Source organism: Tenrec ecaudatus, chromosome 12 (genome assembly GCF_050624435.1).
Source record: "Tenrec ecaudatus isolate mTenEca1 chromosome 12, mTenEca1.hap1, whole genome shotgun sequence".
Lineage (NCBI taxonomy): Eukaryota > Metazoa > Chordata > Mammalia > Afrosoricida > Tenrecidae > Tenrec > Tenrec ecaudatus.
Window position 1 is genome coordinate 28,451,715 of NC_134541.1, and position 27,236 is coordinate 28,478,950.

General features: G+C 49.5%; 2 protein-coding genes across 8 annotated transcripts in view; one reads left to right on the forward strand and one right to left on the reverse strand.

The window, feature by feature from the left end:
* The first annotated feature begins 992 nt into the window (after positions 1-992).
* Positions 993-14,654, forward strand: EIF2S2 (eukaryotic translation initiation factor 2 subunit beta). The gene is made up of 9 exons (XM_075563758.1): positions 993-1,151; positions 5,037-5,214; positions 7,014-7,117; positions 8,717-8,852; positions 9,331-9,431; positions 10,025-10,173; positions 11,796-11,852; positions 13,549-13,634; positions 14,177-14,654. The coding sequence occupies exons 1-9, from the start codon at positions 1,137-1,139 to the stop codon at positions 14,350-14,352; spliced, it is 1,002 nt and encodes a 333-aa protein (XP_075419873.1). The 5' UTR covers positions 993-1,136; the 3' UTR covers positions 14,353-14,654.
* Positions 14,655-22,983: 8,329 nt separating this feature from the next.
* Positions 22,984-27,236, reverse strand: part of RALY (RALY heterogeneous nuclear ribonucleoprotein) — a 100,185-nt gene continuing 95,932 nt past the window's right edge. For 5 of the 7 annotated variants that reach the window (XM_075563761.1, XM_075563759.1, XM_075563765.1 and 2 more), the window contains 5 exons: positions 26,219-26,385; positions 25,481-25,594; positions 25,080-25,315; positions 24,197-24,245; positions 22,984-23,222 (listed from right to left, as the gene is read on the reverse strand). In XM_075563761.1, coding sequence (XP_075419876.1) covers positions 24,201-24,245; positions 25,080-25,315; positions 25,481-25,594; positions 26,219-26,385 — 562 coding nt within the window. In that variant the 3' untranslated portion in view covers positions 22,984-23,222; positions 24,197-24,200. The remainder of the gene's footprint in view (positions 23,223-24,196; positions 24,246-25,079; positions 25,316-25,480; positions 25,595-26,218; positions 26,386-27,236) is intronic. The other 2 variants (XM_075563764.1, XM_075563766.1) reach the window with 1 other exon arrangement.

The window sequence follows — 27,236 nt, forward strand, 5'->3', positions numbered from 1 at the left end:
TCAAACTTTGCATTCTTTAAAAAAAATACTTTTGAGGGCTCTTACATCTCTTATCACAATCCATACATTCCTCCAGTGTGTCAAGCACATTTGCACATATGCCACCATCATCATTTTCAAAGCATTCTCTTCCCACTTGAGCCCCTGATATCTGCTCCCCATTTCTTCCCCCTCCCTCCTCTGCCCACCTTCCGTCTCAAACTCTTGATAAATTATGGATTATTATTTTCATATCTTACATTGTCCTCCATTGTCCCTAACCCATTTTTCTGTTATTAGTCACCCTGGCAGGGGGTTCCAGATTGATCCTTGAGATTGGTTCCCCCCTTCTCCCCGCACTCTTCTCTAATCCTCCTGGTATCTCTACTCTCCTTGTTGGGGTTCATCTATCCTGGATTCTCTGTGTTGGGCTCTTACCTGTAGCAGTGTCCATGTTCTGGTCTAATCCGATTTGTAAGGTAGAATTGAGGTCATGATACTGGGGTGAAGGCACCAAAGAACTAGAGGAAAGTTGTGTTTCCTCGGTGCTATACTACATCCTGACTGGCTCATCTGTTCCCTGTGACCCCTGCCTCTGTGAGGGGATGTCCCAGGCACGTTTCTTAGTACGACCAAGATGGAAATAAAATTCAAAAATTCATTGACATCGTGTCAATTCCCACTGTAAAGCCCCTGCCTACTCACTCTAACCCAGAAGGAATAGCTCCGAATTCACGCTAAAAACAGTGCAGAACAGCGAAGATTCACAACTGTACTAAAGGATGAGGAAACCATAAATATAACCAAACTTTCCGGAAGGCGTTTCTTCCTAACCACGCGCACTGAGCCTGGACGTAGAGACGCTCCTCTGGTAGGAGAACTACAAGTCCCGGCATGCTTAGCGTGACGGCGTCGCCTAGTAACTGGGGCCTGTCGGCGCGCCTTAAGTTGAGTCGGCCTTGCGCCTGCGCCTTGGCGGTCTCTGCGCAGGCGCATTAACAATGCAGGGAGGAGGGGGCGGGGTGTCGTTCCCTTTCGCTGATGCAAGAGCCTAGTGCGGTGGTGGGAGAGGTATCCTTAGGACCGGCGCTGCTGCGGAGGCCTGGAGCTGACCTCTCTGACTTCCCGTCCGTGCCGAGCCCACTCGATCTGCAGCCATGTCCGGGGACGAGGTGAGAGCTTTGGCGTCGGGCTGAGTGCTGAGGCGGGGCGCCGAGCCCGCCTCCGTGTGGGACGCCGGGCCTGCGGCCTAGCGCCCGCCTGCCGCCATGTGGGATAGCCGGGCCTAGGTGGCCCGGAGCGGCAGAGGCGGCGAAGACTTGGGAGCCGGGGATTTGATCGCACCCTGCTCTCCTCAGGACGGCGACGCGGAGGCCCTCGTTTCCGGCGTGCCGAGCCGCCGTTCTTGGAGAGGGCTGGACAAACTTGGGACAGGCGACCCCTGCCTACCTTTAACTCTCGCCCGCCTCGCGCAACGCCGGGGGCGTGGAGGAGAGGCTCGTTCAGAACTTGTTCGATCGCCTGGCCCGGGCCGGTATCCCGCCCAGTGCTCGCCGCGAGCTGTTTCTTTCACACCCGGAGAGGGAAATGGACGAGCGGGAGGGACCGACTAGCCCGCCGGGAAGTTTCCGGGCGGGAGTCCCCGAGTGCCCCTTACCGCGGCGACGGGAGCGGGAAGTGTGGGCTCCGGAGCTGGACGGGACCTTGCCCTGCCAGCGTCCTGGCCCACGCCGTGTTCCCTAAAGCCCCCCTTTTCCGGGTTTACCCCAGGTCACGTAAAATCCAGTGACGAGGATGAAGTGGACTCGAAGTGCTATTAGTAGGCGTTGATTAACCCTGGGAGGGGCCCTGGCGCTTATTAGCCGCGAGCCCCGCTCCCCGCAAAAAAAATGCTCATAAAGCACTTAAAATCGACTTCTGTAAACACGTGAGCCAGGGAGCGGGGAGGGGAAGCGTTGGAGGCCTGTGGTGTGGAGTTGGTCGTGTGGAAGGCACGCGAGGGCCGGGGAGTGGCTCAGGTTGGCGGGGAAGGGTGCTCACGGGAAGTGGAGTTTTTCAGTTTGGTTCTCGAGAGAGCAGTGATGATTGGCAAAGCAGGCCAAGTAGTTCATGAAGGGCTTTGAGGACCAAGTTAGGAAATTGGGATTTTATTCTAGAGCGGGCTTCAGTCTCATTTGGTTCCTCTAATAACCTTGGAAGACAGGTTTCATTGTTAGGGCACATTTTGGATGAGTTCACCTGGGTTTCCTTTCCACCGATCCAATTTTGCAAGCTTTCCTTGTCCTTTAGCAAGGCATTCACTCACCCGGAATGCTGGTCCGTCCGTCCGTGTGTGTGTGTGTGTGTGTGTGTGTGTGTCCTATGCTACATTGCTCACAGTGAGGCCGTTGGGCAGGTACGGGCCAACTGCACTCTAAGACTGACACTCATACTTGCCACCAGAGTAGAAATAAGGCCGTCAACAGCAATTTTGGGGTGAGTGCTAATGGCTCTGACCAGTGGGGGATCAGTTCTATAGGGAGTGGAATGTAAGTGCATTATGAAAGGGGGAAGCAGAAATGACAGAGCTGGCAGGCAAGCTCAGGACAGTGGCACTAATAAAGTACTAGAGCATTTTGGCACACCAGTCTGCCCAGTCCAGTTTTACACACTGGAAACTGGGGCCCAGGGAGGTTAATGGGTACAAGATCACACAGCAGAAGGCGTCAGAACTGGAACTAGAACTCTGTATTTCCCCACAACGTGATCAGCGGAGAAGGGCCCATCAAGGCCATGGGTTGGCACAGTGGTGGGGTCCCGTTGGTGAGGATTGGACAGGATCTGGGAGTGCTTGTGATTGCAATGAGGCAGTGAGTCAGAACCAAATCCAAGGTCCTTACAGGAACAATCACCAACTCAGGGGCTTGTGGGTGTGGTAAATGTGCTTTGCAAATGAAAAGGGGGTATTTTATAAAAGGCTCTCTAGTGAGCGCTATGGGAGTGAGCCAGCTAACCAGAACCCCCTCTTTGGCAGAAAGATAAGGTTCCCCACCCTCCTAAAGGATTTAGTCTCCAGATCTCTGTTGGGTAGTGATGAATTATTACTGACTGAGTGGCAGTGGGTCTATGAAGTTTTTAAGTCTGAACGCAAAGGGAAATAATCTCTCAGAATCTTACCATTCCAGAAGTGACAACACTCCTGCAACATTTTATGAAGATGCTCAGGAGCATCTCCTCTCTGGGTTATTTTGTAACTCCTCCTTGTGGGTTGTGCCCAGGAAGTGGATGGCTTGGGTAAAGTATGCTGGGAGTAAGCTACCAATTTGATGATTTAATTCAGTCTTTTGTTGGGTCATTTTGGTTGGTATCAACCTCATTTTCTAACATCCACTCTAACAGAAATTGATGATGAAATGTGAAGGTTTTCTTGTGAACTTAAAAAATGCTGAAGTGATTCTTTGATTTTTTTTTTCCCCTCTAAGGGGCACTGGCAGTAACTATTTGCTTCTCAAATCCAACTAATTGGAACATAACTGATAATTTGAAAGTCAGAACTCAGTGGTTTTAGAAAGTTTTTGTTTTTAAGTTAAGCCTGACATGGCCTTGTATAGGTATTGGGCAGATCTGCTTTGGGACTCTTGTTTTTATCTGTTTCCTTATAAACTGAACACCAGTGGCAATGGTTATTTGTTGGACTGGTAATTGAAAGGTCAGCGGTTCAAACCCACCAGCCACCCCTTGGAAGAAAGATGAGGCTTTATGCTCCCGTAAAGATTAAAAGCCTCAGAAAGGTTAAGGGTTGGAATTGATGGTAGGTTTGATACTTTTGGATTTGCAAGGTTGGTGTAAAATAAGACAAGTATAGGTGGCTTCTAAAAGACTGTGTGTGTGGCGGTGGGGGGACGACGACACATTTTTCCAGTGCATCAGAGAGAAATGTCAATTACTTAAGTGTGTAATTCCTGCACGTTTACTGCCCTTTACCAAGACTTCAGTCAAACAAGCTTGTAGACCTAAATAGTGGTAGATGGTCTTTGAGGGGCTAATGGAGGTAGTTGTGAGGCTGTCTTCCAGTGATTTCAGGATCCCTTCCATCTTGGGTCTGCCTTTCTGAATAGTAGTTACAAGGCAATTAATATTCCAGGGACTCGGTGCTTGGAAAAATGCAATGAATGAACTGTAACCCCTGCCAGATGACCAAATTTATAGTGCTTGGAAGGTAGTCTGCCCTTTTTGCCAAGTCTTCCTACTTCAGGAATGAGGTTGACCTGTAGTCGCTCCCTGCAACAGATTGCAGTGCCCCGAGGAGAGTGGCCCAAGACCCAGTAGGTCACCAGTGGGGGCTCTCCCACTGGCTTCCTCATAAGATGGAACTGACTCCTTTAAGCTTGCCGGAATAATATTCTTCAGACTGAAGGCATCTCAGGATTCTTTAGCCAATTGTATCCTTGTTGGAGTATGGTCACACTTCGTGTGGGGACCTGTTGCCAGGTACTGCGCCAAGCCTATGCCCTTCTGAACTTATTTAATCTTCCCAGTAGCTGTGATCTTGCTAGTCAACAGATCTGTAAGTTATAAATTAGGTTTTCACTGTTTCTATAGTAGAGCTTTTAAATATTTTCTATCATAGAGCGTTTGATGTTTTAGAAACAAAAGCAGTTCTGAGATTTTCCTGCTGGATTTCTTTAAAGGCTTGTTTGAGTTTTAGGAGTTAAAAAAAAAAGATCAGGTCTCTTGATATGGTCCCTGTGGGCAACTAACCAAAGAAAGCAGTCACAACCTGCCTGGGCATTGTTTTTCTTAACTATAGTCTCCACATTTGCGCATGAAACTAAAGGTGAAGTTACTGTGTTTTTGGGCACTTTACAAATTACAGGACATGTGTTCACATTTCAGACACCAAGATGTTTAATGTCTGAGTATTGTTTGAATAGACCATTTTACTTTGGGCAGTAAAATCCTCAGTGCCTCAAATGTGCCCATTCTTCCCAGAGTGTGTTTTTGAGGATGCAGCACATTTGAAACGTGAGCAGGAAACACCATTGCTTGTTCTCTTACGTTTTTTGCCTTTGAAACAGATGATCTTTGATCCTACTATGAGCAAGAAGAAGAAGAAGAAGAAGAAGCCCTTTATGCTGGATGAGGAAGGGGATGCACAGACTGAAGAAACCCAACTCTCAGAAACCAAGGAAGTGGAGCCAGAGCCAACAGAGGACAAAGATGTGGAAGCTGATGAGGAGGACAGTAGGAAAAAAGGTGAGGGTTTGAAAGGAGGGGGCCACGTTGTTGTCAGAAGCCTGATTCTCTTTGGTCGGTGTTAAGTTTTGTACTTAGTGACTTAAGCTCGGTAGCGCTCCTCTGGCGAAATGAAGGCCATCACCTCCCTGTGTGCCATGGGCTGGGCCAACCTTCTTGATAGGCTTGCTCTTGGTAAATTCCCACCGAATTCACAGGTTGCAGAGATGATGAAACTTCCATAATTCCAGGATTGGTCTTCCAGTCTGACCTGTTTCTTCTCCAACTTTAATGGTGGTAGCATTTTGAATGTAGTCAAGAACAGTTGGCTCAAGGTAGTCAGTTGTTTGTGTCTTTTCAGGAAGGAAAAACAGGCCGTCTAGCTGAGATGAAAATGATAATCTAACGTGTTTGGAGTTAGACCCAAGCCTTGTTAATCACGGTGCTGTAACATATATTCCTATAGATGTTTCAGTTAACCTAATTAGTGTCTGGGGACTATTAGACACTGCTGGGGACTTGGAGAGCTAATATTTATTGAACAAAGGCCTGTGCTAATAGCTTATACATGTTTAAAACCAACTTGAAGTCATTTTTGTTGTAACAAGACAATTCATAAATCGCTCCATAAAGAGTTTCGAAGCTGAGCAACCATAAGTTATTCCTGGTCTATAGTAAAATCAAAAAGACAAAGTCACGGCTCTGTAGTCAATTCCTATTCAAAGTGGGTAACCCTAAAGCAGTGGTTCTCAACCTTCCTAATACCGTGACCCTTTAATACAGTTCCTTATGTTTTTGTGACCCCAACCATAAAATTATTTTTGTTGCTACTTCATAACTGTCATTTTGCTACTGTTATGAATCAGGCGACCCCTGTGAAAGAGTCGCTCGACCTACAGCTTGAGAACCGCTGCCCTAAAGGACAGGCTATAACTGCCCCTGTGGGTGTCTTGACACTGTAACGTCGTGAAAGTTGAAAAGCCTCATCCTTTTCTTGTGGAGCAACCTGGTGGTTTTAAACTGTGACTCTGGCTAGCTGCCCGAGGCGGAACCACTATGCCACCACGGCTCTTTAACACAAGACAAATGAAAACTCAATGAACAGGACCCGGTCGTTAATGGTAGATAAAAGTTCATTGATTTCATATTTACTGTGCAGCCCTATTTTCATGAAATAGTTTATAAAGGTTTTTGTCAGTTGGTTACCGTATATACTTCAGTATAAGTTGAGTTTTTTCAACACATTTTTTAATGCTGAAAAGGCCCCCCGGTTTTTTGTGTGTGGTAAAATTGGGTGCCTTGGCTTATACTTGAGTATATATGGTAATTAAACCAGTAACATGTTGAACTAAGTTAAGGCCCCTTAGTATCTAACAGAGAAGCAGATGAGCTAAGGTGATGTAAACACAAGGTGGCTTGGAGGACACCTGACTTGGTGGCAGGGCTTAAGGGTAGGATCCTGTAAGATGAGGAAGGACCCATGTGAAGCCTCGACCTGGGAGAGAACCACACTGTACTTGGAACTGGAAACAGTTCAGAGGCTGGTTCCTGGCAGAAGTGGGAAAAGCTAGAGTCTCGGAGTGTGAGAGCCCTGGATTTGTCCTAGGAGACAGTGGGGAGCCACTGAAGGGCAATGAAGTGATCTGATTTACCAGACACATTTTCCCAGCATGGCCCTGAACCAGATTTTTCTGTTTCTAAAGTTTTAGATTTTGCAGAACTGTAACTTCTGTGGTTGCTCAGGGATGACTGTACTGCTTCATATCAGATCTCTTCTGCAAGTTGTTAGTACTCAACAGTCTCTGATCTGCCCTTTTCAGATGCTTCAGATGATCTAGATGACTTGAACTTTTTTAATCAAAAGAAAAAGAAGAAAAAAACTAAAAAGATATTTGATATCGATGAAGCTGAAGAAGGCGTAAAGGTAGTATTAAGTATTGATTGCTTTCTTGCTGGTCTTTTCAAAGATTGCTGGCAGCTGTTGTTGCTCCTTTGTCCCTTCTCTTACGAGTCACCATTGTCAAGGTCATTTTCTTGGTAATGTGTTCGGCGGGGTCCCCTGAAGAAAAATAAAACTCAAAACCAAATGCAAGGCCATAGGATCGATACTGACTTCTCACGACTCTCTAGGACAGTGTAGAACCGCCCCTGTCGGTTCTGAGGGGAGAAAGCCCCATCCTTTCTCTTGTGAGTGGTTTCGAACTCCAGCCTTCCAGTGAGCAGCCCCCTGTGTAACCACTTGGTCACCAGCACTCCTTTAAAGGAATATAAAGGGGCTTCAAAACGTTTGTGGGAAATAGAATTAAAAGATGAGAGTATTTTTCCACAAATTTTTGAAGCCCCCACAGATAAACTTAGTGATTATAAAATGCCCTTTGACCACAATCCTATTGAAATTGTTAGACTGATTAGAGATTTTGGTAAGAAAATCTGAAAAAACAAAATATTCCTATTGTTTCTTCCATTTTACTTGTGGTTTGTTGAATGGACTGAAACTTCTGAGGTTCAAGAATGAATCCCAGCTGCTGCTGATAGTGTGGCCTATGGGGAGTTGAAGCAGTCAGGCCGCTTGCACGTCTGGTCTGGTGGGGAGCTGACCCTTGCAATAGTGGGGACTGTAGTACTGGATTGGTTTCCAATACTGTCTTTCAACAGATTTCGAACAAAGAATAGAAAGATAATGTGGGTAGGGAGGTAGATCAGAGGATGGAGGGAACTGAAAACCTGTTCTTCCCCTTCATAGAACTAACCTTTCATACTCTGCAGGAAGTAAGTTAGCAGAGCCCGTACATCTATTTAGAAGGCGCATGTTTTATAAATGTGTGTGTGTGTAGAGGGTAGGGGTATATATACCTCACTTATCCCATTATGTGTCCTCTACTTCAATATTTTGAAAGCCAAGTTTTTTGTGGGTATTTGAAATATTCTCTGTTTGGTTGACCCTGAGGGTCTTGGCCATAGTTCTTAACAAACACCTAACAGCAACAAGCCACAGGAGAGGGTTTCTTAACAGTTTGGTGGCTGGCAACACACACTCCTAGTTTCTTGGCGTCAATCAGATGGATTTGGGGCTTACCAAGTTGATGTTGACAAACACAAGATCGGCGCAGTTTGATGCAAGCGCATATGTGCGGGCCTCATGCTTGTTGAAGCCTTTGGCTGCTTCACCAAGTCCATGTACAAGGCCTCTGGAGAAGCCTTCAGCGCCTCTTGCTGACAGTTGGCTGTGGGTGAGCTGAATCTTGACTCAGAAGTGGTAGGACAGGAGAGTCCAGATTTTCCTTTGGTAAATAGCTTATATGTTCAAACCTAAGTAAATGGGAGTGTATCTCACACATTTTGGCGATTATATATTTCTTGAGTTTTAGAAACAGTATCCTAGTTTTGATCATTTGGCTGGTGCTTAACTGAGTCCAGTTTTTTGTGTGAATAGTCAGCTTTGTTTTCAGGGCTATTTTTGTTCCTAGATAATGTAAAATCCAGGATCTCTTGATCTCTCCCTGCTTGGGACTCTCTTACTTAGGATCTTAAACTTGAAGGTGATGTTCAAGAGCCAGCTGAGCCAGAGGACGACCTTGACATTATGCTTGGCAATAAAAAGAAGAAAAAGAAGAACGTCAAGTTCCCAGACGAGGATGAAATCCTAGAGAAAGACGAAGGTAAGGGCGACCACTCGGCTGCTGGTTTCTAGCTTCCTGAGGCCTTTGACCTGGTCTTTTGGTGTGAGGCTCTTTTTTTTGCTTCTTGCCCTTTTAAAGTTTTAACATGTTTCATTAAAAGTACTCTTTCAGTCTTTAGTTGGCAGGTGGGTTTTTATGGGAGTGGATGTACCACAAGTGCTGCGTAACAGCTAGCCTCTGTTCCATATATTAATGCAGTGTTTCCTCTTGTGTTCATTAAATCAGTGTGTCCTTTAGCTCACATTCCTAATTGGAGAGGTTTCTAGGGAGGGACTTTTTGAAAAGTCTGCCGTCCTTGTCTTTAAGGAGAAATGGCCATTGGTGGGGCTTGATCCCTATTCTTGAGGCTAATGAGACGGTGTGCTGGTGAGCGGGGAAAGGCCAATGTCTGGGAGGCTTTTGCTCTCTAGCTGTCTAGAGAGGCCCGCTCCTCATTCATAGTCTTTGTGATCCACAGCATTAGAAGATGAAGACAGCAAAAAAGATGACGGCATATCATTCAGTAACCAGACAGGCCCTGCCTGGGCCGGCTCAGAACGAGACTACACGTATGAAGAGGTAAGACAATTGTTTTCGCGGGAGGCTGAGCTGTTTGCTAAAGCTCAACGACAAATGAGGTCGTGGTCCCTCAGGTGGTTGCATCAGAAGGGCCATGGAGGTTCAGGTTGGTTGTGAAACAGACCCAAAATGGTGAGCCCAGACAGCCAGTGAACACATTCTTGATGTCCACCATCCCATCTGAGTCAATGTTGAGGGCACAGGGCCTTCTAGAAATCATGGGGGTTGGGGTTGGCGCTGGGCAGCAGAGGACAAGTAAGAGCTCTTATGGACCAGCGCAGGCTAGAGCTTCCTTGCTTGGGCTGTTCTGAATCTGATTTCTTCCCGTCGCACTTTCCCATAGAAGCAGCCGAATGAGGAGGGTAGAGCTGGAGTATTCATTTAACTCTGAGCAAGGAGTGGCTGAGCAGCATAGTGTCCGCAGCTCCTGTCTGCGGGGACGGTTGAGTGTCTGCCTCGAGGAGCTCCCAGGAGATGCAGTGCTGTGTTTGTCTTTAGTAAATGGGGGTGTCTGTGCTGTGGACTCCAGTGGAACTTTATCCTCCTGCTGCTCGCGAAGGACGTATGTACTGATCACCCTTTATCCTTGATAGCTCCTGAATCGAGTGTTCAACATCATGAGGGAAAAGAATCCAGATATGGTTGCTGGAGAGAAGAGGAAATTTGTCATGAAACCTCCACAGGTCGTCCGAGTAGGAACCAAGAAAACGTCTTTTGTCAACTTTACAGATATCTGCAAACTGTGAGTGGATTAATGGAAAGTGTTTTCCCAAATACCAGGTTCTCTGTGGAGCTATAAGTATGCGAAACACCCCTGCGGTGAACTTGCTGCAGGTAGAAAGGGAGCGTGCACAGGAACCAGGGTTGGGTTGAGCGAGGTCACAGTGCAGGTCTGTCGGGGCCCAGAGCGCATGTTATCAGAGAAGCTGCCACATGATGAAGATGACTGTGAGGGGAGAAGGCGCTGAGAGCTGCGGGAGGCCGGGAGGCTCCTCGGGCTTGGGTGGGCTTGCCCCGCTGCACGCAGTGAGGCTTGAGAAGATGGCTGCGCTTGGGGCCTCTTCCTTGGACGGTCATCCACCTGTCAGGAGAGTTGATGGCTTCCCGTTCCATGCTGTGATGTCCAGCCATCACGGTCGCCCGGCTCCATCGTATGGCCAGGGCACCTGACTTCATTTGTTCTGTAGTTTCGTAAGCGATAGATGCTTGTTATGGGGAAAAGGGAAAACGCTGGTTAACAAGGGATAAAAATTATGCCAAATGTCACCAGCCAGTGAAGGCATCGTTTAAAATATTTTAGACTGTTCTGCTGACAACCAATAGTGTGTGTGTGTATATATATATATTTTTTTTAAATTAGAAAATATAAACCTGGTTAGGGGAGGGGAATCCCCTGTAATCCTGTCAGAGAGCCCAGGTTTGATGTCTGTGTGTAGGCAGTTTGCGCACATAGCTTTTTAACGGTCTTCATAGCTGTTTTCAATGGCTGCCCGCTATATTCAGGTTCTCCAAGTCGGACTTGTTTGCTCCATGTTTTCCTTGGAGAGCTTTGCTGATCAAAGGCTTGGAATTGCTTTCCAGCAATGTAGGAACTTAATTTTATTCAACTTTTCTTAGCTACTAAGTTATAATAGTAGGGCCAGCTTGTCAGAACAAATGCCAACAGTGCCCAAGGGCTTCAAATTTAAAGCTTATAATAGTCAGTGGTGCTGCACTGTTTCCTGTTCTCCTTTGTGTGTGCAGTCGCTTAACGTAGAGACCCACCTTGTTCTCAAAAGCAGGATCGCACCATAATTTACTTAACGAGCTCTCAGTTGAATATTCAAACTGCCTCCACTTTTCCTCCTTTGTACATGAAATACATTGGGTGGTTAAGATGTTTAAGAAAGATTTCAAAGTGATATTATACAAGAATAAGCATAATAAACCCCAAGTACCTATCTCTTAGGCATGGTGTATATTGACATGTTGACGCATTTGCTTCAGATCTTTGTATTCTTTTAAAAGGTTTTACATACAGGCACTTAACAAAAACGTCTTCCTTCCCAGCGTCGACCTTAAGGCAGTGTTCCCCTGTCTGTCCATGTTTCTAGACATTTGCTCAAGCAGGCATTCATTAGTAGCACATCATAAGGGAGCTTCAAAAAGTTTGCGGGTGGCAATTCATCTTTCAATTCTTTTTTCTCATGAATATTTTGTTTTCTGGGCTTTAATATTAAATACTGTATTTACATAGACTTGAGCTGTGCACTGAAATTCACCTAAGAGCTGAGTAATCTGAGAGGAAACTGAAAACAGGATGTTTTTTGAGAAGCTTGGTCATGTTTCAGGAAAGATAAAATTTGTATATTATTCTCCTTTTAGATTGCATCGTCAGCCTAAACATCTCCTTGCATTTTTATTGGCTGAACTGGGTACAAGGTAAGAAACTGGATTCATGTTTACTGTATTCCTCGTGGAAAAGCTGAGTTTTTCAGTCCATTTTAAATGCCGTTTTTATGGTAAAATTAGGTGCCACGGCTGATATTTGGGTCCGCTTATACTCGAGTATATACGGTATACCTTGGGGAGACTTGGCGGCATCCTCAGGAAGCATCCAGCGGGCTGTCAGGTTAGAGAGGGGTTGATGGCAGCACATCTGAATGGACGTGCTACCGTGCTGCTCGGCGCGCACGGCTCGGCCACATTTCCTGTCAGGAATCTAGGCTGTTGGACCTTTTTATAGAACTATTAGCTGATTTCAGAGGAAGTCAGAGTTATTTCTTGTTTTGTCCTGAATTGCAGTCACGGGCTATTGAAATCCGCGTGTGAGTTGATGAGTGGCCTGGCAGAAACCTTTGGAATAAGGGTCGGTGATGAAACAGCTACCCTGTCTTCGGGGCACCTCAGTATTCGGGGAGGCTAGGGATCCAGGAGCCCATCTGTCAGTCTCACCATCACGAGCTCAATAGCCGGTGGTCCCTTCACAGCTAAATAGGGCAGACTTCTGTAGAGCTAGTTAGTGGGGCGGTCCTAAAGGCATGTCACCTGTGCCGTGAGCACGCAGAGCCCGTGTTCTCTCTCTGCCTGTTCTCCCAAGGCCCGTTAAGTAACAGCAAGCGGTCTTTGCTGTGGGTCTAAGGCGTGCTATGCTGTACCTGCTGGCACAGTGAGTAGCCCTCGGCCCCAGCTGACCTCGCCAGCCCCTCTGCAAGCACCAGTAAAGGTGGGGGCCTCAGGACCCTCTGACCTCTAGTCCAGGGCTCTCTCCAGAACCAGCACGGTTGCACTGGGTTGTGGTGGGATGTAGGCGGTTTTCTTTCCCCGCTAACAGTTGTTTGAATAGTAGTGCCCTTTCTACTTCTTAGGATAATTTCTGCGTTTGACAGAGGTAGGATTAAAACTAGAGGATTATTGAGAAAGCACCTTTGTTTTGGCAGGCAGTCAATACAAACCATTTCTTCTAGGTATAGGGATCACTGGGACCTGGAGACTGAAGTATCTCAGTGTCCAAGGAGCCAAGGGTTCATGGAGGGAGAACTGTTGAGTCGGCGTTATGACAGAAACAGAATACTTTCAAATCTAACTCCATGTGGTGTAATGTTGTGATTTGTAATGTTTAACAAATGATAATACCTTAGAATTTTGCTTCCTCAAAAATACTTGTCAGTGGCTTCTTTGAAAGCTCATTTAGTTCCATCGACAATTTGTGGCCTGTGCTTTTTAGGGTGGGATGATAGCTTGATGGAGGTAAATTCACACAACGTGGAATGTTGGGTCACGTTTGGTATATTCAGGGCTGTTCAACCATCACAATCCACTCTAACCATCCTGACCCCCTTGTTTCTGTAGTGCCCTCACTGCTAGGCCCACCCTAAGACACTCAGCTTGCTGTTTGTTGGATAAACGGGTTATCACTATTAAGGAATCCATTTGTCTTGTACCTAAAATCCAATAACTCATTGTTTTCACACTTACTTGGTTGACATTAGATTTAATGTTAGGATTTAAAGGAAACAGCGGCTAGATAGTCCGGCACCACTTCTAGCCGTTGTCTAACTTTAAATATCTTCAAGTCCTAGGATTAGGTTCCTTCCAGGAAAGGTCATGTTAATGGAGATGTTTTTGTCTTTTCTAGTGGTTCTATAGATGGTAATAACCAGCTTGTAATCAAAGGACGATTCCAACAGAAACAGATAGAAAATGTCTTGAGAAGATATATCAGTAAGTATGGTGTTCTCAGCAGAATGCTTCGGAGAGCCGTGTGGTTTGGGTAGTTTGTAAGGAGTCTGGAGAGGTTAGCCTAAGATTTGGGGGGGAAAAGGATAGCGAATGAGGAGGCTGTAGACTATGGGGAGTTGTTGGGAAAGGTTCTGGATCTCTCCAACAGCCGAGCTGACTGAAGCTGCTGCAAGTAGGTTACCAATCAAGAGACTGGTCTGATTCAGACATGCCTGCCCTTTGCTGTCTTCCTAATCTATCTCCTGGCCTGCCCTCCCAGTCCTACATGAGGAAGTTCCCAGTCCTTGCTCACTAGGCAGTTGGTACACTCTCATCTCCTCGGACAACGGGAACCTTTTCCAACCCACTTAGTACTGGAAGCAACACAGCGACTGCCTGTGCTTCCTTCCCGAGAATAGGCTTCATGGCCTGCATGCCCACGTGTAGTATACAACCCCTCACTTCCGCCTGAGTACTTGGGGCCCAGAGTAGAGCGTGCTTGAGGGCAGGCACCACATAATGCTGTGTACTCACTCTTCCCGCAGAGGAATACGTCACCTGTCACACGTGCCGATCACCAGACACGATCCTGCAGAAGGACACCCGACTTTATTTCTTACAGTGTGAAACTTGTCACTCACGATGCTCTGTTGCCAGCATCAAAACCGGCTTCCAGGCTGTCACAGGCAAGCGAGCACAGCTCCGTGCCAAAGCTAACTAATTTGCTAATCACCACTGATTCTGCAAAATGTATTGTGGAGATTTGGCTGGACAGGTTTACCAGCAGTGGATACACCATTGTATTGAAAACAAGATAAAAAAAGCTGCCAAGTGCTTTGGCTTGTGGCTGGTTGGCGTGTGAAATCCTTGCAAGATGCCGAGGCACGAGCGGTCGACATCCACGTTGCCTACTTAACAGCTGTCAGAAACGTGATGGGGTGAGGAGGTGCTTTTTTAAAATCGTTCATAGACTTCTGTAAAATGCAAGATAAATTAAAGTTATTATAACAGTGATTCTTTCCATTTGATTTGTCCTTTAGTTTTCTTTATAGAACAATTGTACTTGGTGAATGCAGCAAAGTTTGTGCCTGGGCTCTGGTGAGCCTCTAGCTTCATCCTGAGAAACTACATTGGCAGGCGCTTCAGTTGGGCCACCCCTTCTTCACACAAGACAGAAATCAGCAAAAGATCTGGGAGGGACTGCCTGAGGCCAGTGTCCAAGTACAGAGATTTGACCTGTTTTTAATGTGAGGTCTCTTGCTACTACCTCACTGCTAAGTCCTCCAGCTCTCACCCCATGAGGAGGGAATACAAGGTGCTAGGCCCCCTCACCCTTAGCATTTTCTTCCTCACCAGCTACTGAATCTTAAACACACACACAACCTCTTAAGTGTGTGCTTTAACGGGCACGCCTGAGAAGGGCTGTGCAGGGATCTCCTCTGAGGAGAGTCCAAGTGGCAATGAACTCCATTGACTTACTTAGGTCCCCTGCCACATGCTAATTTGTTTTCTGTATTAAAGAAGCTTTTGAATGTGGTCCTGAGATACCAAGAGATGCTGTCTGTGTGGTACACTTCAGTTCATTCCAAGCATTTGGCTGATGGACATTTCTCCACTGGAGCTCGGGGCCGCCATGACCACGTTTCTGTGGTGGTCTGCCTGGCACACGTGCTGCCCCAGACAATTGTTCCTATGCAGCCCAGCAGCAGTCACACCTGCCCAGGATGCCATGGCTGTGGTGAATCACTGTGAGCTGACGTGCTGCACAGCACCCAGGCCGAGGGAGCCGCAGCTTTCCTTCGACTCAGTAGGCCCTCCCTCGTGAACGGCCACAGGCTGTCCGAGGAGCTGGTTTTTGCAGTGTTTTTTAATTTTGTATCTCTGTCCACACAATTTCCTAGTTTCCCTGGACAGTTTTTTGTTTCAAACTACTATTGGACAGCACTGCTGGGTGGAACCCAGGCTTCTGAAGACATTCTGAGTTTGGAGAACAAGCTGTAACAATGTTGGATGTTACCGCGTGAATAAAGCAAGGATCAGTGCTTCTTGTGTAATTGGTACTGTTTGTGTGTGTGTGTGCAGTTTCTTAGTGGGACCCCTAACAAAAGAGCAGACTTCACAGGTTTGGCAACAGGCTAACACCTCGACTTCGTTTTTTAACTGGTTCTCAGGTCTGACCCTGGTCCAAGTATTTTGTCCACTGGGATATTGGCTAAAACACCACATCAACTAGTAAAAAAGACTTGTAACCTGTACAGTCACAGCAACCACAGTTGTTGGAACCTTGCTATTGGCTGGTCGACAGCAAAGGGAATGGAGAGCCGCATTCTTGCCGGAAGGGTTGCGTTGGAAAAGCACCTTTGCAACACGAGACTTGTGCCATCGGAAGATGATGAGAAACGAGCTCCCGTAATGCTACCAATAGCAGCTGTCAAGGGCACCCCTCCCTGCAGGAGCACATGTATAAACCTTGGGTTTTAATGTGTTACCGTCATTAATTCCCTATGCCACGTGAGTGGGGGAATTAGCTAATTATTGGTAATTTGGACAAAGGGTTCCAGAGAGTTCTCCCATTCACTTGTTTGCTTATTTATAGACTGTGAAAATAACCTGTCTCGAAGGGGTGATAGTGAGATAATGTGTGTGAAATGCTTTAACCTCAGCCTGGCTGGTACAAAACATTTCCTTCTATTGAATATTCCCCCTTAGACTGAATATCCAGGGTGGAATTCCATGACCAAGGTTAAAGCCTGTAACACCTGTCATATATACTCGAGAACCCGAACCGAGTATCAGTCGAGGTACCTAATTTTACCACAAAAACTGCATTAAAAGTGTGCTGGGAAATTTGGCTTATACTCAGGCATGGACGGTAATAACCCAAAGGGTGGAAAGAGTTGGCCCTGCCAAGTACGCATGCTCTTATGCCAAGTACGCATGCTCTTATGCCAAGTACGCATGCTCTTATGCCAAGTTCTAGAAGCCTAGACGTCGCCCTGTTTGTGGTGAGGCAGGTCTGCCTGCTCCACCATCTTCCCTTTCTCTTCACAAACCTGGATGAGCCTGCCATGCTTGAAAGAGGCCTGGTCTTCACAGCTTTGTGGCATGTGTGGCAGGGCTTTTAAAGGATCAAATCACCCAGCTGAGGGCCACAGCTCCTGCCCTTCCAAGCCTTCCCAGACCTGTTATCACTGCCCATTCACTTAAAAGGGGCTTCAGTTTTATTCCTAACATCCGAAGCCTTGGAGGACCAAGCATTAACGACCAGTCTTCATATTAAATGACACCATCTAATGGACAGCTTTTAAAATTATATTCCTCGGCTGTAGCTTTTCATGAGCTTTTAAATGGGTGAGCCAGAAACCAAATCAAAGCCAAAATCTATGATGGGAAGTTGGTCAAGCCTAATCAAATTGTAAGTGACAAGTTTTAGATCAAAACTGTTTTGAATGAGAATGAAGACGGTTTTCATTCTTAATCTCAGAAGCACTAGCACAGACATATGCCTCTCATGTAGCTCAGAATCTGACCTATTATTAAATCAATGTTAATGTATAAATGAGTAATACCACCGAAGCCTTTATTATGTGCCAGGCCCCATACTAAGCACTTCCTAAATCTATACACACCCATTTAATCTCCCACAGTAGCCCTTCCCGGATAGGTGTCCTACCACCCCAATTTTCCAGAAGAAGTAACGGAGACTCAGGTTAAGTCACTTGTCTTAATAACTGATAGAGACCCAGACATTTGGGCTTTGGAGCCTCTGCTCTTAAGCACTGCCTCTCAATGACATGTTTGAAAGCACAAGGGTGCTTCTAAGAGTTCATGGAAATTTTCCATTATCTTTTCATTGCATTCCCCACGAACTTTTCTCCATAAGCCCCCTATTACCCGAGTGTCTGCAGTGAGAGGTGGCTCCTGGTCCCCAGCTTACAGGCTAGTGGAGACATGAGCAAACCAGTAGAAATGCAATCTGGGAAGAAGTGTAATGAAGTCTTACATGGAGGGATGATCAAAGTGTCCTTGAGAGGGCAACTTCTGAGCTGGGCATTGAGAGGTAACTAAGGTGAAGCAGTGCGAGAAGAGGCAACAAGGTGTGTCCGGCAGAGGCCTAGACTGCAGTCTTTCCCACCAAGTTTGATGTGGCTTGAGAATGGGGACAGATTAGGGAGGGGATCTAGAGGAAGGTGGCAGATCCTTGAGGGCATAGATCTCATGTATCTAATGGAGCAGAAACACGAAGGAAATGAACTCCAAACTCACTGCCACTGAGTCAGTTTTGACTCGTAGTGACCCTACAGGACAGGAGAGATGCAGGTTTCATTAGAGGACTAGATAGCCTCAGGTTTCTCCTACAGAGCTACTGGTGTTTAAACTACTGATGACCCACTGCCCAACTTGTATGTCACTATGCCACCTGAGCTCTTACGGTGGGAAGTCAGAGGCAGGTTATTACAGAAGTCCAACCAAAAGTAATGGTGATGGAAAGAAGGTCAGAGCCAAACACCAAGCAAATGGAATGAGCCTGATTAGCCACTATGGAGGAGTGGGAGATGCTGCAGGGAACTGTGGTGCCATTCCCCAAGATGGTGAGCTGGTGGAGAGACAAGACCGGAGGTTGCCAGGACATCCACAGGCAGGCCCCAGGGGAGGGAATTTTTACTGCCTGGTTGGCTGTGGCTCTGGCCTTTGGGTCTCCATGGAGCTTTCACTGGCTGACTTCTGGACGGTGCTCATAGGAAGGATTGAATTAGAGGTGGAGAATCCAGAGGTATCCGTGTTAGCTCTAAAGTCATGCCGTACGTCAGCCAGAGAGCCTATTCAGAATGGGGATGGCTCCGGTCTACCTTGGGGGGTTATGAGTTAAGGTGCCCCAGTCAGCACTATATTCACCGCAGTGTTGATGCGCACACATGCAGCACCGAGATCCACATGTGACTTTCCTTCGGCAGTCCAGAGAAAAGCATTGGCTCCATCGGCAATGGGTTTCTCCCACACCTATCGCTAGGAGGGAGCGAGCCCCTGGTTTTCGGCAGCCGCCTGTGGGTAGAGATGGCTAGGGCAATGAGCACGGGTGATGACCCAGAAGGCGCAGCTGGAGGACTGAAGGATGGTATGAAACGGGCCCACAGTCACGCAGTGGGAATGGGCAACTGCAGCCTCTGCTGTGGGCACCCTCCTGGGTGCCCCGCCCTCACTCACACGGGCCCTCAGCCCTTGCCCCACAGGCTTACTGACAGCCCCGGCCGGGTGCTCTCGATGCAGAAAGGCCCAGACACGGAACGCAGAGGCTCTCTTGTCCTATCGCCTCATTTTTAATCATTCTTATTTTCTCTGTACAGGATGATTGAGACACTTTTTCCAACAGTTTGGGTATAAGTAGCAAAAGAGGAAATTATGTTCTTTACACCTAATTTCCCTAGATAAAAATATCTTAAAGGGAAAGAAATGACACTTGAATCTGGACTGGAAGCGTGTGCTCTCATTTACTGCACCTTTCCACCTGCTTTTTGGAGGAAAAGGCTCCCACCCAAGGGCAGTTTTTGCATGGCTGGGGCAGGATCCACGTGCTTGCCCAGTCACTTTGGAAAGGAGCTCAGCTGAACAGAGCCCACCCTAACCCTCAAGCCCTTGGAGCCTGTTTCGATGCCCGTGAACTATTATTAGCACTTCACAAATCACCCCAGAGCTCTGTGACCTCAGGGCTGCCTCTCACCCCTCAGGGCACTTGGGTTAGGCTGAGCTCACTAGGGCGCCCCGACTGCATCGGAAGGCTGCCCTCCCCTAGAAGGCTGCCTCACTGATGCCTGCCAGCCTCTCCTGGCACTCAGCTGCAATTCCCACACAGCTTCTCCAGGTGGCTGGTTCCAAGGGAGTGTCCAAAGAGACAAGAAGAGAAAGCAACTAGTTTCTCAAGAGCTGGCAGGGGAAGTGGTGTAGCGCCACCAGCACCACAGGAGAAACGATCTCTCCCTCTTGTCATGGTCTCAGGCTTACTACTGAAGGCGCAGAACCGCAGTGAGCATGGCAGTTCCTTCTTTCTACCAGTAACCGAACCGCTATCTTTCAGGGAAGGAGTCTCCTGTCTCACCCTCTAGCTCGCAGGCTCTCCAACTCTGCCTGAGGGACACCAACGCTGAGCGGCAGACTGAGGAACAGGGAAAGGGGCCAAATGGCAGCTTCTGAACACCTGGGGCCCACTGTGCCTGAAGACCTAGCCCTGGACTTTATCAAACAGTAGACTTGCTCCTACTTAAGCAGGTTCCCTTGTCTGTAATTCACAATAGGAAGTTCTCACCGTGTCCACTTCTGGGGTTGTGGTGATTTAAATCAGCATAAAATGTGCCTGGTACATCACAACCATATTCAGGAAGTGACTGGTCATTATGAAGAATAGCTGCAGGCTATTGATCAGCCCAAAGCCCCCATGAATCAGTGGTCAGACTGGGATTCAAATTCAGCACACCTGGCCCACAATCTTTTGCCCTGTTCCGTTTTCTGTACTTCTGTGTAGCGAAGAATGAATGCCCTCATAGGACAAGACATGATCTTATGGGTCAACCTAGCAGGAAATGGCAATACAAGGGGGCATCAGAAAGTTCTTAGAAGACTGGAACTAAAGATGATGGATTTCCCATGAACTTCACGCCTCAGGCCCATGACTTAGCATTCATGTACTCACATTTCAATACCTTGCCCTTAGCACCAAACCCAACCCACTGACATTGAGTCTATACCCAATCAGTTACCCAAAACACATTATGATCCCATCAACTATCTACTAGCCTAAGAGAGTGTAGAGTCCTCAACAAGCAACGTAGATCACCCACTCTGTTCTGAGTTGGCAGGGGAACTGATGCCTGAGGAAACGGAACAAACAAGCCATGGCCCTGTTCAGAAGCCCCTCCCATCAAGTTAGCTGGATGGAGTCACGTGAATGGCTTTGGCCAAAGAGGCGTCACAAACCTGACACCAACAGGAGCTTCAAAAGTATTTGCAGGCAGGTCGTGTCCTCTTCTAGTGTTCTTCTACCCCAACGCTGAGTACAAAAACCTGGGTCAGGCGGCCCATTGTCCCAACACGGGGCATGTGAGTGAGGACACCTGCCACCAACCGATCCCTAGCCCATCTGTGAGCTCACTTCAGCCACGAGAACTGACCAGCTGAGCCAAAGTGCCAAGCCACAGGGTGAAGAGCCATGTCGAAAGTGATTAAATCTGAGGGTGGTTTGTGGTGCGACCGGCGACAGCTATGAGGCCCATTGGTGAACCCTGGTCGAAGGCAGCCCCTTCTGCACTTTTTCCAGCTTTCCAGTTGGAAGCCTTTTGTTTTGACAGAGGCGGGCCGGGTCCAGGGAAATTCTTAAGGGGCTATTCTCAGCCCAGGCCTCAACTCTTAGCGCAGTGGTTCTCAACCTTCCTAATGCTGCGACTCTTGAAACAGTTCATGTGGTGGTGACCCCCTAATCATAACATTTTCTTTTTTTTTCCATAACATTATTTCCGTTGCTACTTCATAACTGTAATTTTGCTACTGTTATGAACTGGGCGACCCCTGTGAAAGGGCCGTTCAACCCCCAAAGGGGTTGCGACCCACAGGTTGAGAACCACTGCCTTAAGAGGGTAATTCTGCACCCTTCACAGAATCTCATACATCCCCACTGCTACAAGCAAAGCTATGGGGACCGTGATCCATACTGGGCAGAAACAGGGCCTGGAACCACACTAAGTAGCAATGGCTAAGAAGAGGCTGGGGCCCTTGGCTCAGCTGTGTTCAGGTCTCCCTGCTGCTCAAGAATGCCAAAGCCCAGACCCCTCTAGGCCCTAGAGCCTAGAACTTTGAACTGCTGGCCCGACAGTGCCAACAGGCAAGAGGTCCACCTACTGAAGGAGAGCGGCAACACCGCACATTGGGGTTTTCTACGTCCAGGAAAGCAGAGTGCTATCCCAAGCTCAATCTCCCCTCCATCAAACACTGCAGCCAAAGCCTTGGGAACCCTCGAGGGGAGGGTGTGGGGTGTGGTGTAGAACTGTTGCTTGAAGCCATTTCCATGAGATTCCAGCAAGCTGGGAGCGCTGAAGAGCATGCAGAGCTGGGTCTTTCCCTCAGTCCCGTCGGCAGATGGGAGTACATGTCCCGGGTGGGCAAAGGCTGCCCAGGAGACAGACTAAGCAGTTCTTGATGAATGGAAGCTGGCTTGGGAAGCTTCTAGAGCAGGGTCCTCAAACTTTTTAAACAGGGGCCCAGTACACTGTCCCTCAGACACGTTGGAGGGCTGGACTATAGTTTGAAAAAAAAACACCAACTATGAACAAATTCCTATGCACACTGCACATATCTTATTTTGAAGTAAAAAAACAAACGGGGCAAAAACACCCGGCGGGCTGGATAAATGTCCTGGGCGGGCCGTAGTTTGAGGATGCCTGTTCTAGAGGAACAGCTTAATGACGAGCAGCTATTTCCCAAGTTGAGGAAGCAGAAGAGCAGAGTATGCAGCAGGCTAGCACCAGCACACGTTTTGCTGTATCACTCAGTTCACAGGACCAGGGTGAGGTCCTTGTCACCTAAGGATGACTCAGAAGCACCTGCAGCGGCAGTTGATTCTGTCTGGGAAAATAGACTGACCCATTCATTGTGGTGTCTGACTGGAGAGATGGTGAGGGACCTGACTAGCCATGAGCGCGCAGGCCCTGCTGGACTATATGCAGTGTCTAGATCAGTCACCTGTGACTGCTTGCTCCCACAGTTGCCTGTGCACGACAGGAAGGCGGGCTGCTCTGTGTGGCTGAGATACAGGGTTTATGCACTGGGCAGTAAGAGGTGAAGCAAGAGAGGGGATCCCACACCCCACATTCGGGAGTTGTGACTTTGTCCTGAAGATGAGGAGTCAGTCACTCACAGGCTCTGCGCAGGGAAGGGCCATGTTTCAGGATCACACTGTGGAGGCCCTAAGACAGGTGGGAGGAAGAGGCTGGAAATGGGAGGCTGACACAGGGACAGAATGTCCAGTGTCTTAAACCAGGGAAGTGGCAGAGAAGATGAGTGGAGAGGCCAATTCCAGAATCAGTATAGAGCCGAGATCGACCACAATGAGCGAGCAGTGCAGGGAAGAGATGACATCTTGAATGACAGGTGGGTGACCAGGAGGTCCCCAATGCCTTCCTAAGTGCTTGGCACTTCGGCAAGCTAGGGACTCACTTGGTCACGGGCACACTGGCCCTTCCCCAGCATCCCTGTTGCCCCCTGGGGGTTCTGCCTGTGTCGCTGTGAGCTGGCAGGGAGGAGGGAAGGGCTGGCTGGCTGGCCTGGCCCTGTCGGAGAAAGCACACAGCACCATCTCAGAGCAGGCTGGGATCTAATCTCTTTATTGTCACGGTCCCTCCTTCTTTCAATCTATAGAAAAACCCCACACCTGGGTGAGTCCTGGGGAGGAGAATCAGGGGGCGTGGAGACCGCTGTGCTCCGGGGCAGTACAGACGAGGAGGGTGTGTGGGGCACGGGGAGGCTGCCAGCTCTCCTCTGGTACCCACTGGGGGTAGGCACCCAGAGATGCATGCCCTTCTGCCGGTGGCCTTCATTCCTGTCAGGCTGAGAAAGGGGGAGACAGAGAAGCAGCTCAGGCTGAGAGGAAGAGACCCTGCTGATGAGCTGACAGGGGTCTCCTGGAATTTGCAGGTGCGCCTGGGCTTGGCCAGTCTCTCCCTCCCTGGGTCTCCGTCTCCTCCCCAAGGCCCTGCAACTGTACCTCACTTGGCCTCTGAGGCAAGCCTGCACTTACAGAACCTTCTAGCTAACTGCTCTGGGATGCTCTCTTTGGAGCGCCTGACCCATGAAGGTTTTTGATACCAAGACACCACCCTGGGAGCCCTGGTCTTTGAAACTGAACCTGTCCCCTGGCTCAGTCTGTCTTCATTGAGCATGGCCTGGCCTCCCACTAAGACAGGACAGAGGAGGGTGGTGAAGCATGACAAGTGGGAGCTTTGAGGCCACACAGCACTGCTTAACATCTAAGCTCTTCCAGTGACTACCTCGGGACTATGTAAGAAGTGTGCAGTTCCCTGCACCTGTTGGCATCCTGACATAGTCAGTCAGATAAAGGTGTATGCAGGGCACGGGACCATCCAACCCCCTTAGCCTGGTACATATATGGTCCTTCACAGCGGCTCCTCCGATGAGCAGCAGTCTTCCCTCCCTGCCCTCAGGGCGGGGGCTGTGGCTGTAGGAGGCTCCTGGCCCTTTCTCACATACCAAGGGCCCTTACCCATCTGGGCCTCTGCTTGGCATGAAATGCCTCCCTCAGCTTCCAGCTGGCTCAGCAGCACTTTTCCCAGCACAGCCCCCAGGGTGCTGGCTAAGTCAGGTTCCTTCTGCACTGCCAGGTATTTTCCTATACTCGCTATGGGAACCAGTACTGGGGGGAGGGGAGCCTGGCTAGTCTATCTATCCATGGCTCCTGTAGCCTTGCCCCCCCACCCCCCAAGGTGAGTAGCAGGATGGTTGGGAATGGAAGGGCTACCTGAGCAGATCTGCTCCCTGGCCCCTGCCCACCAGGGCCTCCATACCTGCTTACTGCAAGGCACCGTCCTCCACATCTGTGTCCTGGCTGTGCTCCTGGCAGAGAGGAGGCAATAAGAGACCAGACATCAGTCACTGCCGGCTTTGAGTCCTGCTCTGGGCCACAAGCACCCAGGGTCCCAGAGCACAGCCCAAGAACTGACTGCAGAACCTACTGGCTCGGGACCCTGAGGAGCCGACAGGAGAAAGGCCCAGGCACGAATTGGGCAAATTTCTGTGCCCACAAGCATTCTAGAGTTGGAGCAGGCTGGAAGCTGCGTGGAAAATGAAGGCCTTTAAAGAGTGCTTTGCCTACAGGGGATAGGGCTTTGGCCGAGTCAAAGGAGGAAGCCCGAGGTGTGAGTAGAATCTCCATTGTCAGGGCCATAAACCCTGTGTCCTTGAAACCAGCAGAGATGAAAGGGACAAAAATTCAGCTGGGGGAACAGTCTGGGCTCAGACCCTACTACCAGGTGCTAACCAGCTACTCATTCCTCTGGACCTCAGGTTCCTCTCAGGGTGAACTCTGGGATGTGATCTGCGACGCATGGCCATTATTGAGGCCCTGGGGAGGGCAGGCTCTGGGGCTCACTAAGTGTCAGCTGTGGCAGTACTCAGCAAAACCTGGCTCTCCCACCCACTCCAACACAACCCCCATGCCCAACAGTGAGCAAGCCTCACTGGGACAACTCCAGACCCAGACAAGGAGAGCAGCCCCTCAGGAGAGTGTCTGTCTCAGGTTTGGCAGCAATAGCTTTCCCATAATTTCCCAGAATCCTTCCATGGGTGTGGCAAGCACCTCCCCAGGCCAGCCCCAGGGAAGGCACCGCCCAGGTTGCCCCTCCCCTGCTGTCCCTCTTATGCCCGTCATGGCCATTGCCGGGCCCTCACCAGCTCCTCCTCGCTGTGTGTCAGCAGCCCCTCCTCATCGCCATCGTCGCGAGCCTGGGCTTCTCCCTGAGGCGTGCCTGCCTCGGAAGCCGTGTCCTCCTGAGGGGCTGGTGGCCGGCTGTTACTGCCGCTGCTGCCGCTGCCACCACCACCGCTGCTGGAACCGCCACCACTGCCACCACCACCGCTGTTGCTGCTGCCGCCACCACCACTGCTTTCACTCTTCCTCTTGCCATCTAAGGGGTGGGAAGAAGTGAACTCAGTCCAGAAGATGTTGCGCTTCAGTCTGGCAGGTTCTGATGGGCCAATCTCCAGTCCCTGCCTCCTCCCCTCTGCACACTGCCCACCCACTTGCCCTGCGCTCCTGTCTCTGAGCAGGGTGAGAACTTGCAGGGGCTGACCTGGGTTGGCCTTTTGCTCCTCGGCAATCTGCTCCAAGCGGCCCAGCAGGGCATCGATGTTAGACTTGATCTGTGTCAGCTCTGTCTTGATGGTCTGCAGCTCACTGCTCTTTACTGGGAGTGGAGGAGGAACGGAGCTGTCAATGGGGGCTGTGGGTCGGGAGGCGGACACCAACACAGGAGCCCACGCCTACTTTGGAACTGGGCAGGCTGGTGCAGGCCCGAGGCACAAACTGTCTTCATCCACTGCTCCAGGGCCAGGGTGATGCGGGAGCTGCCTGGAGGCTGCCCCACTGGACCAGGGCCCCCTCTCCTGGGGCTGCTCCTTGCCCCAGGGGCAGCTGGGCAGGAAGCATGGCTCTGCGCTCCGAGCAGTGTGTGTGCCAGAGAGGCTGTCTCACTCTCAGTGTGCACACGGGGTTTCTGCAGTCAGACTTCCCGGGTGCCCATGCGGCGTGCCTCCTGGCCACAGTAGTTGTATGCCAGAACGAAGGCCGTCATGGGCCTGCCCTTTCTCTAGAGAAAAGACGACACCATGCGTTCAACCCAAGCCCCTCCTCCTCACACGGCAGCCTTCTCCTTAGAAATGCAATGAAGATACTCACTTGGTTGAGTTAGGACTGCGGAACGGGGGAAGGTTTGTTCCTTTATCTATTTTCCAATGTAGAAAAATGTGATTCTATTATTTTGCTAGTGACAAAAGCAACAAGTACTGTGGAGGAAAACACAGTCACTCACACTTGATCTTGGCAGAGCCGCTGCTGATGGCTGTGGAGCGGGCAAAGAGCTTGACAGGTATGGTAGTTTTGACACGCCGGACCAAAGGGACTGTGACCCGGGGTCGCTTCACGGGGACCGCCCTGGGCACTGGCACAGGTGACAGACGGCCCCTATAGTCGAAGAGCCTGTGAGGACAAACAGGCCAGAGGCTGCAGCATGGCCTGTGGCCACCAGGGGGCACTGTGGCTCTAGCCCAGCAGGTGTGGGCTGAGTGTCTAGCACTACACCCTTCCGCCTACTCCCAACAAGCCCTGGGGTGAAGAGGCAGGGCGACTGGGTCCTGGTGACCGCAGAGACTTACACTGGGCTTCTCCTACCAGCCAGGTCAGGCAGGTGAAGTGGCAGATGGTAGAGAGGTGAGGAGCAAGCTGGGGCGAGCCCCAAGAAGAAACCTCTTCTCTTCTGGATTGCTCTGGCATGCAGGCCTGTTCTAGTCCATGACCCTGCTTCCACTCATCAACTGCCACCCCAACCTGTCAGAGTCTGACCATCTCCCACACTGGGAACAGGAACATCCGAGAATGGAGGCCTGCCCTAGCCTGGCTACCGCCCTGTGTTTCCATCTGCTGCCTAGACAGATGTGTGTGAGCTTGTAACCAGGAGGCACTACGCACATGCAGACACGCCAAGCCCAAGGCGCCCAGACTGTGTGCTGTCCTCTGTCTGCTGACCAAGTAGGAAATTATCTCCCACCCCCTCTTCCTTCAGGGTGTGCTATCCCTGGGCAGCTGCTTGCCTCATTCCTCCAGTCTTGTCCCAGAAGACCCTGGGGTGGGGATGGCTGGAGATGGAGAGTCTCTGGGAATAGGCCCAGTCCTAGACCCTGCATTTCTGCCCCCAAGGGGAAGGGGCGGCTCTGGCCTGGGTCAGAATCACTGAACCACAGAACCCCAGAGCTGGAGGAGCCCTGAGAGACCACCTGATGCAAGCCCATTTCAGAGACTGGGAAGGAGATTTGCCCCAGATCACATAACCA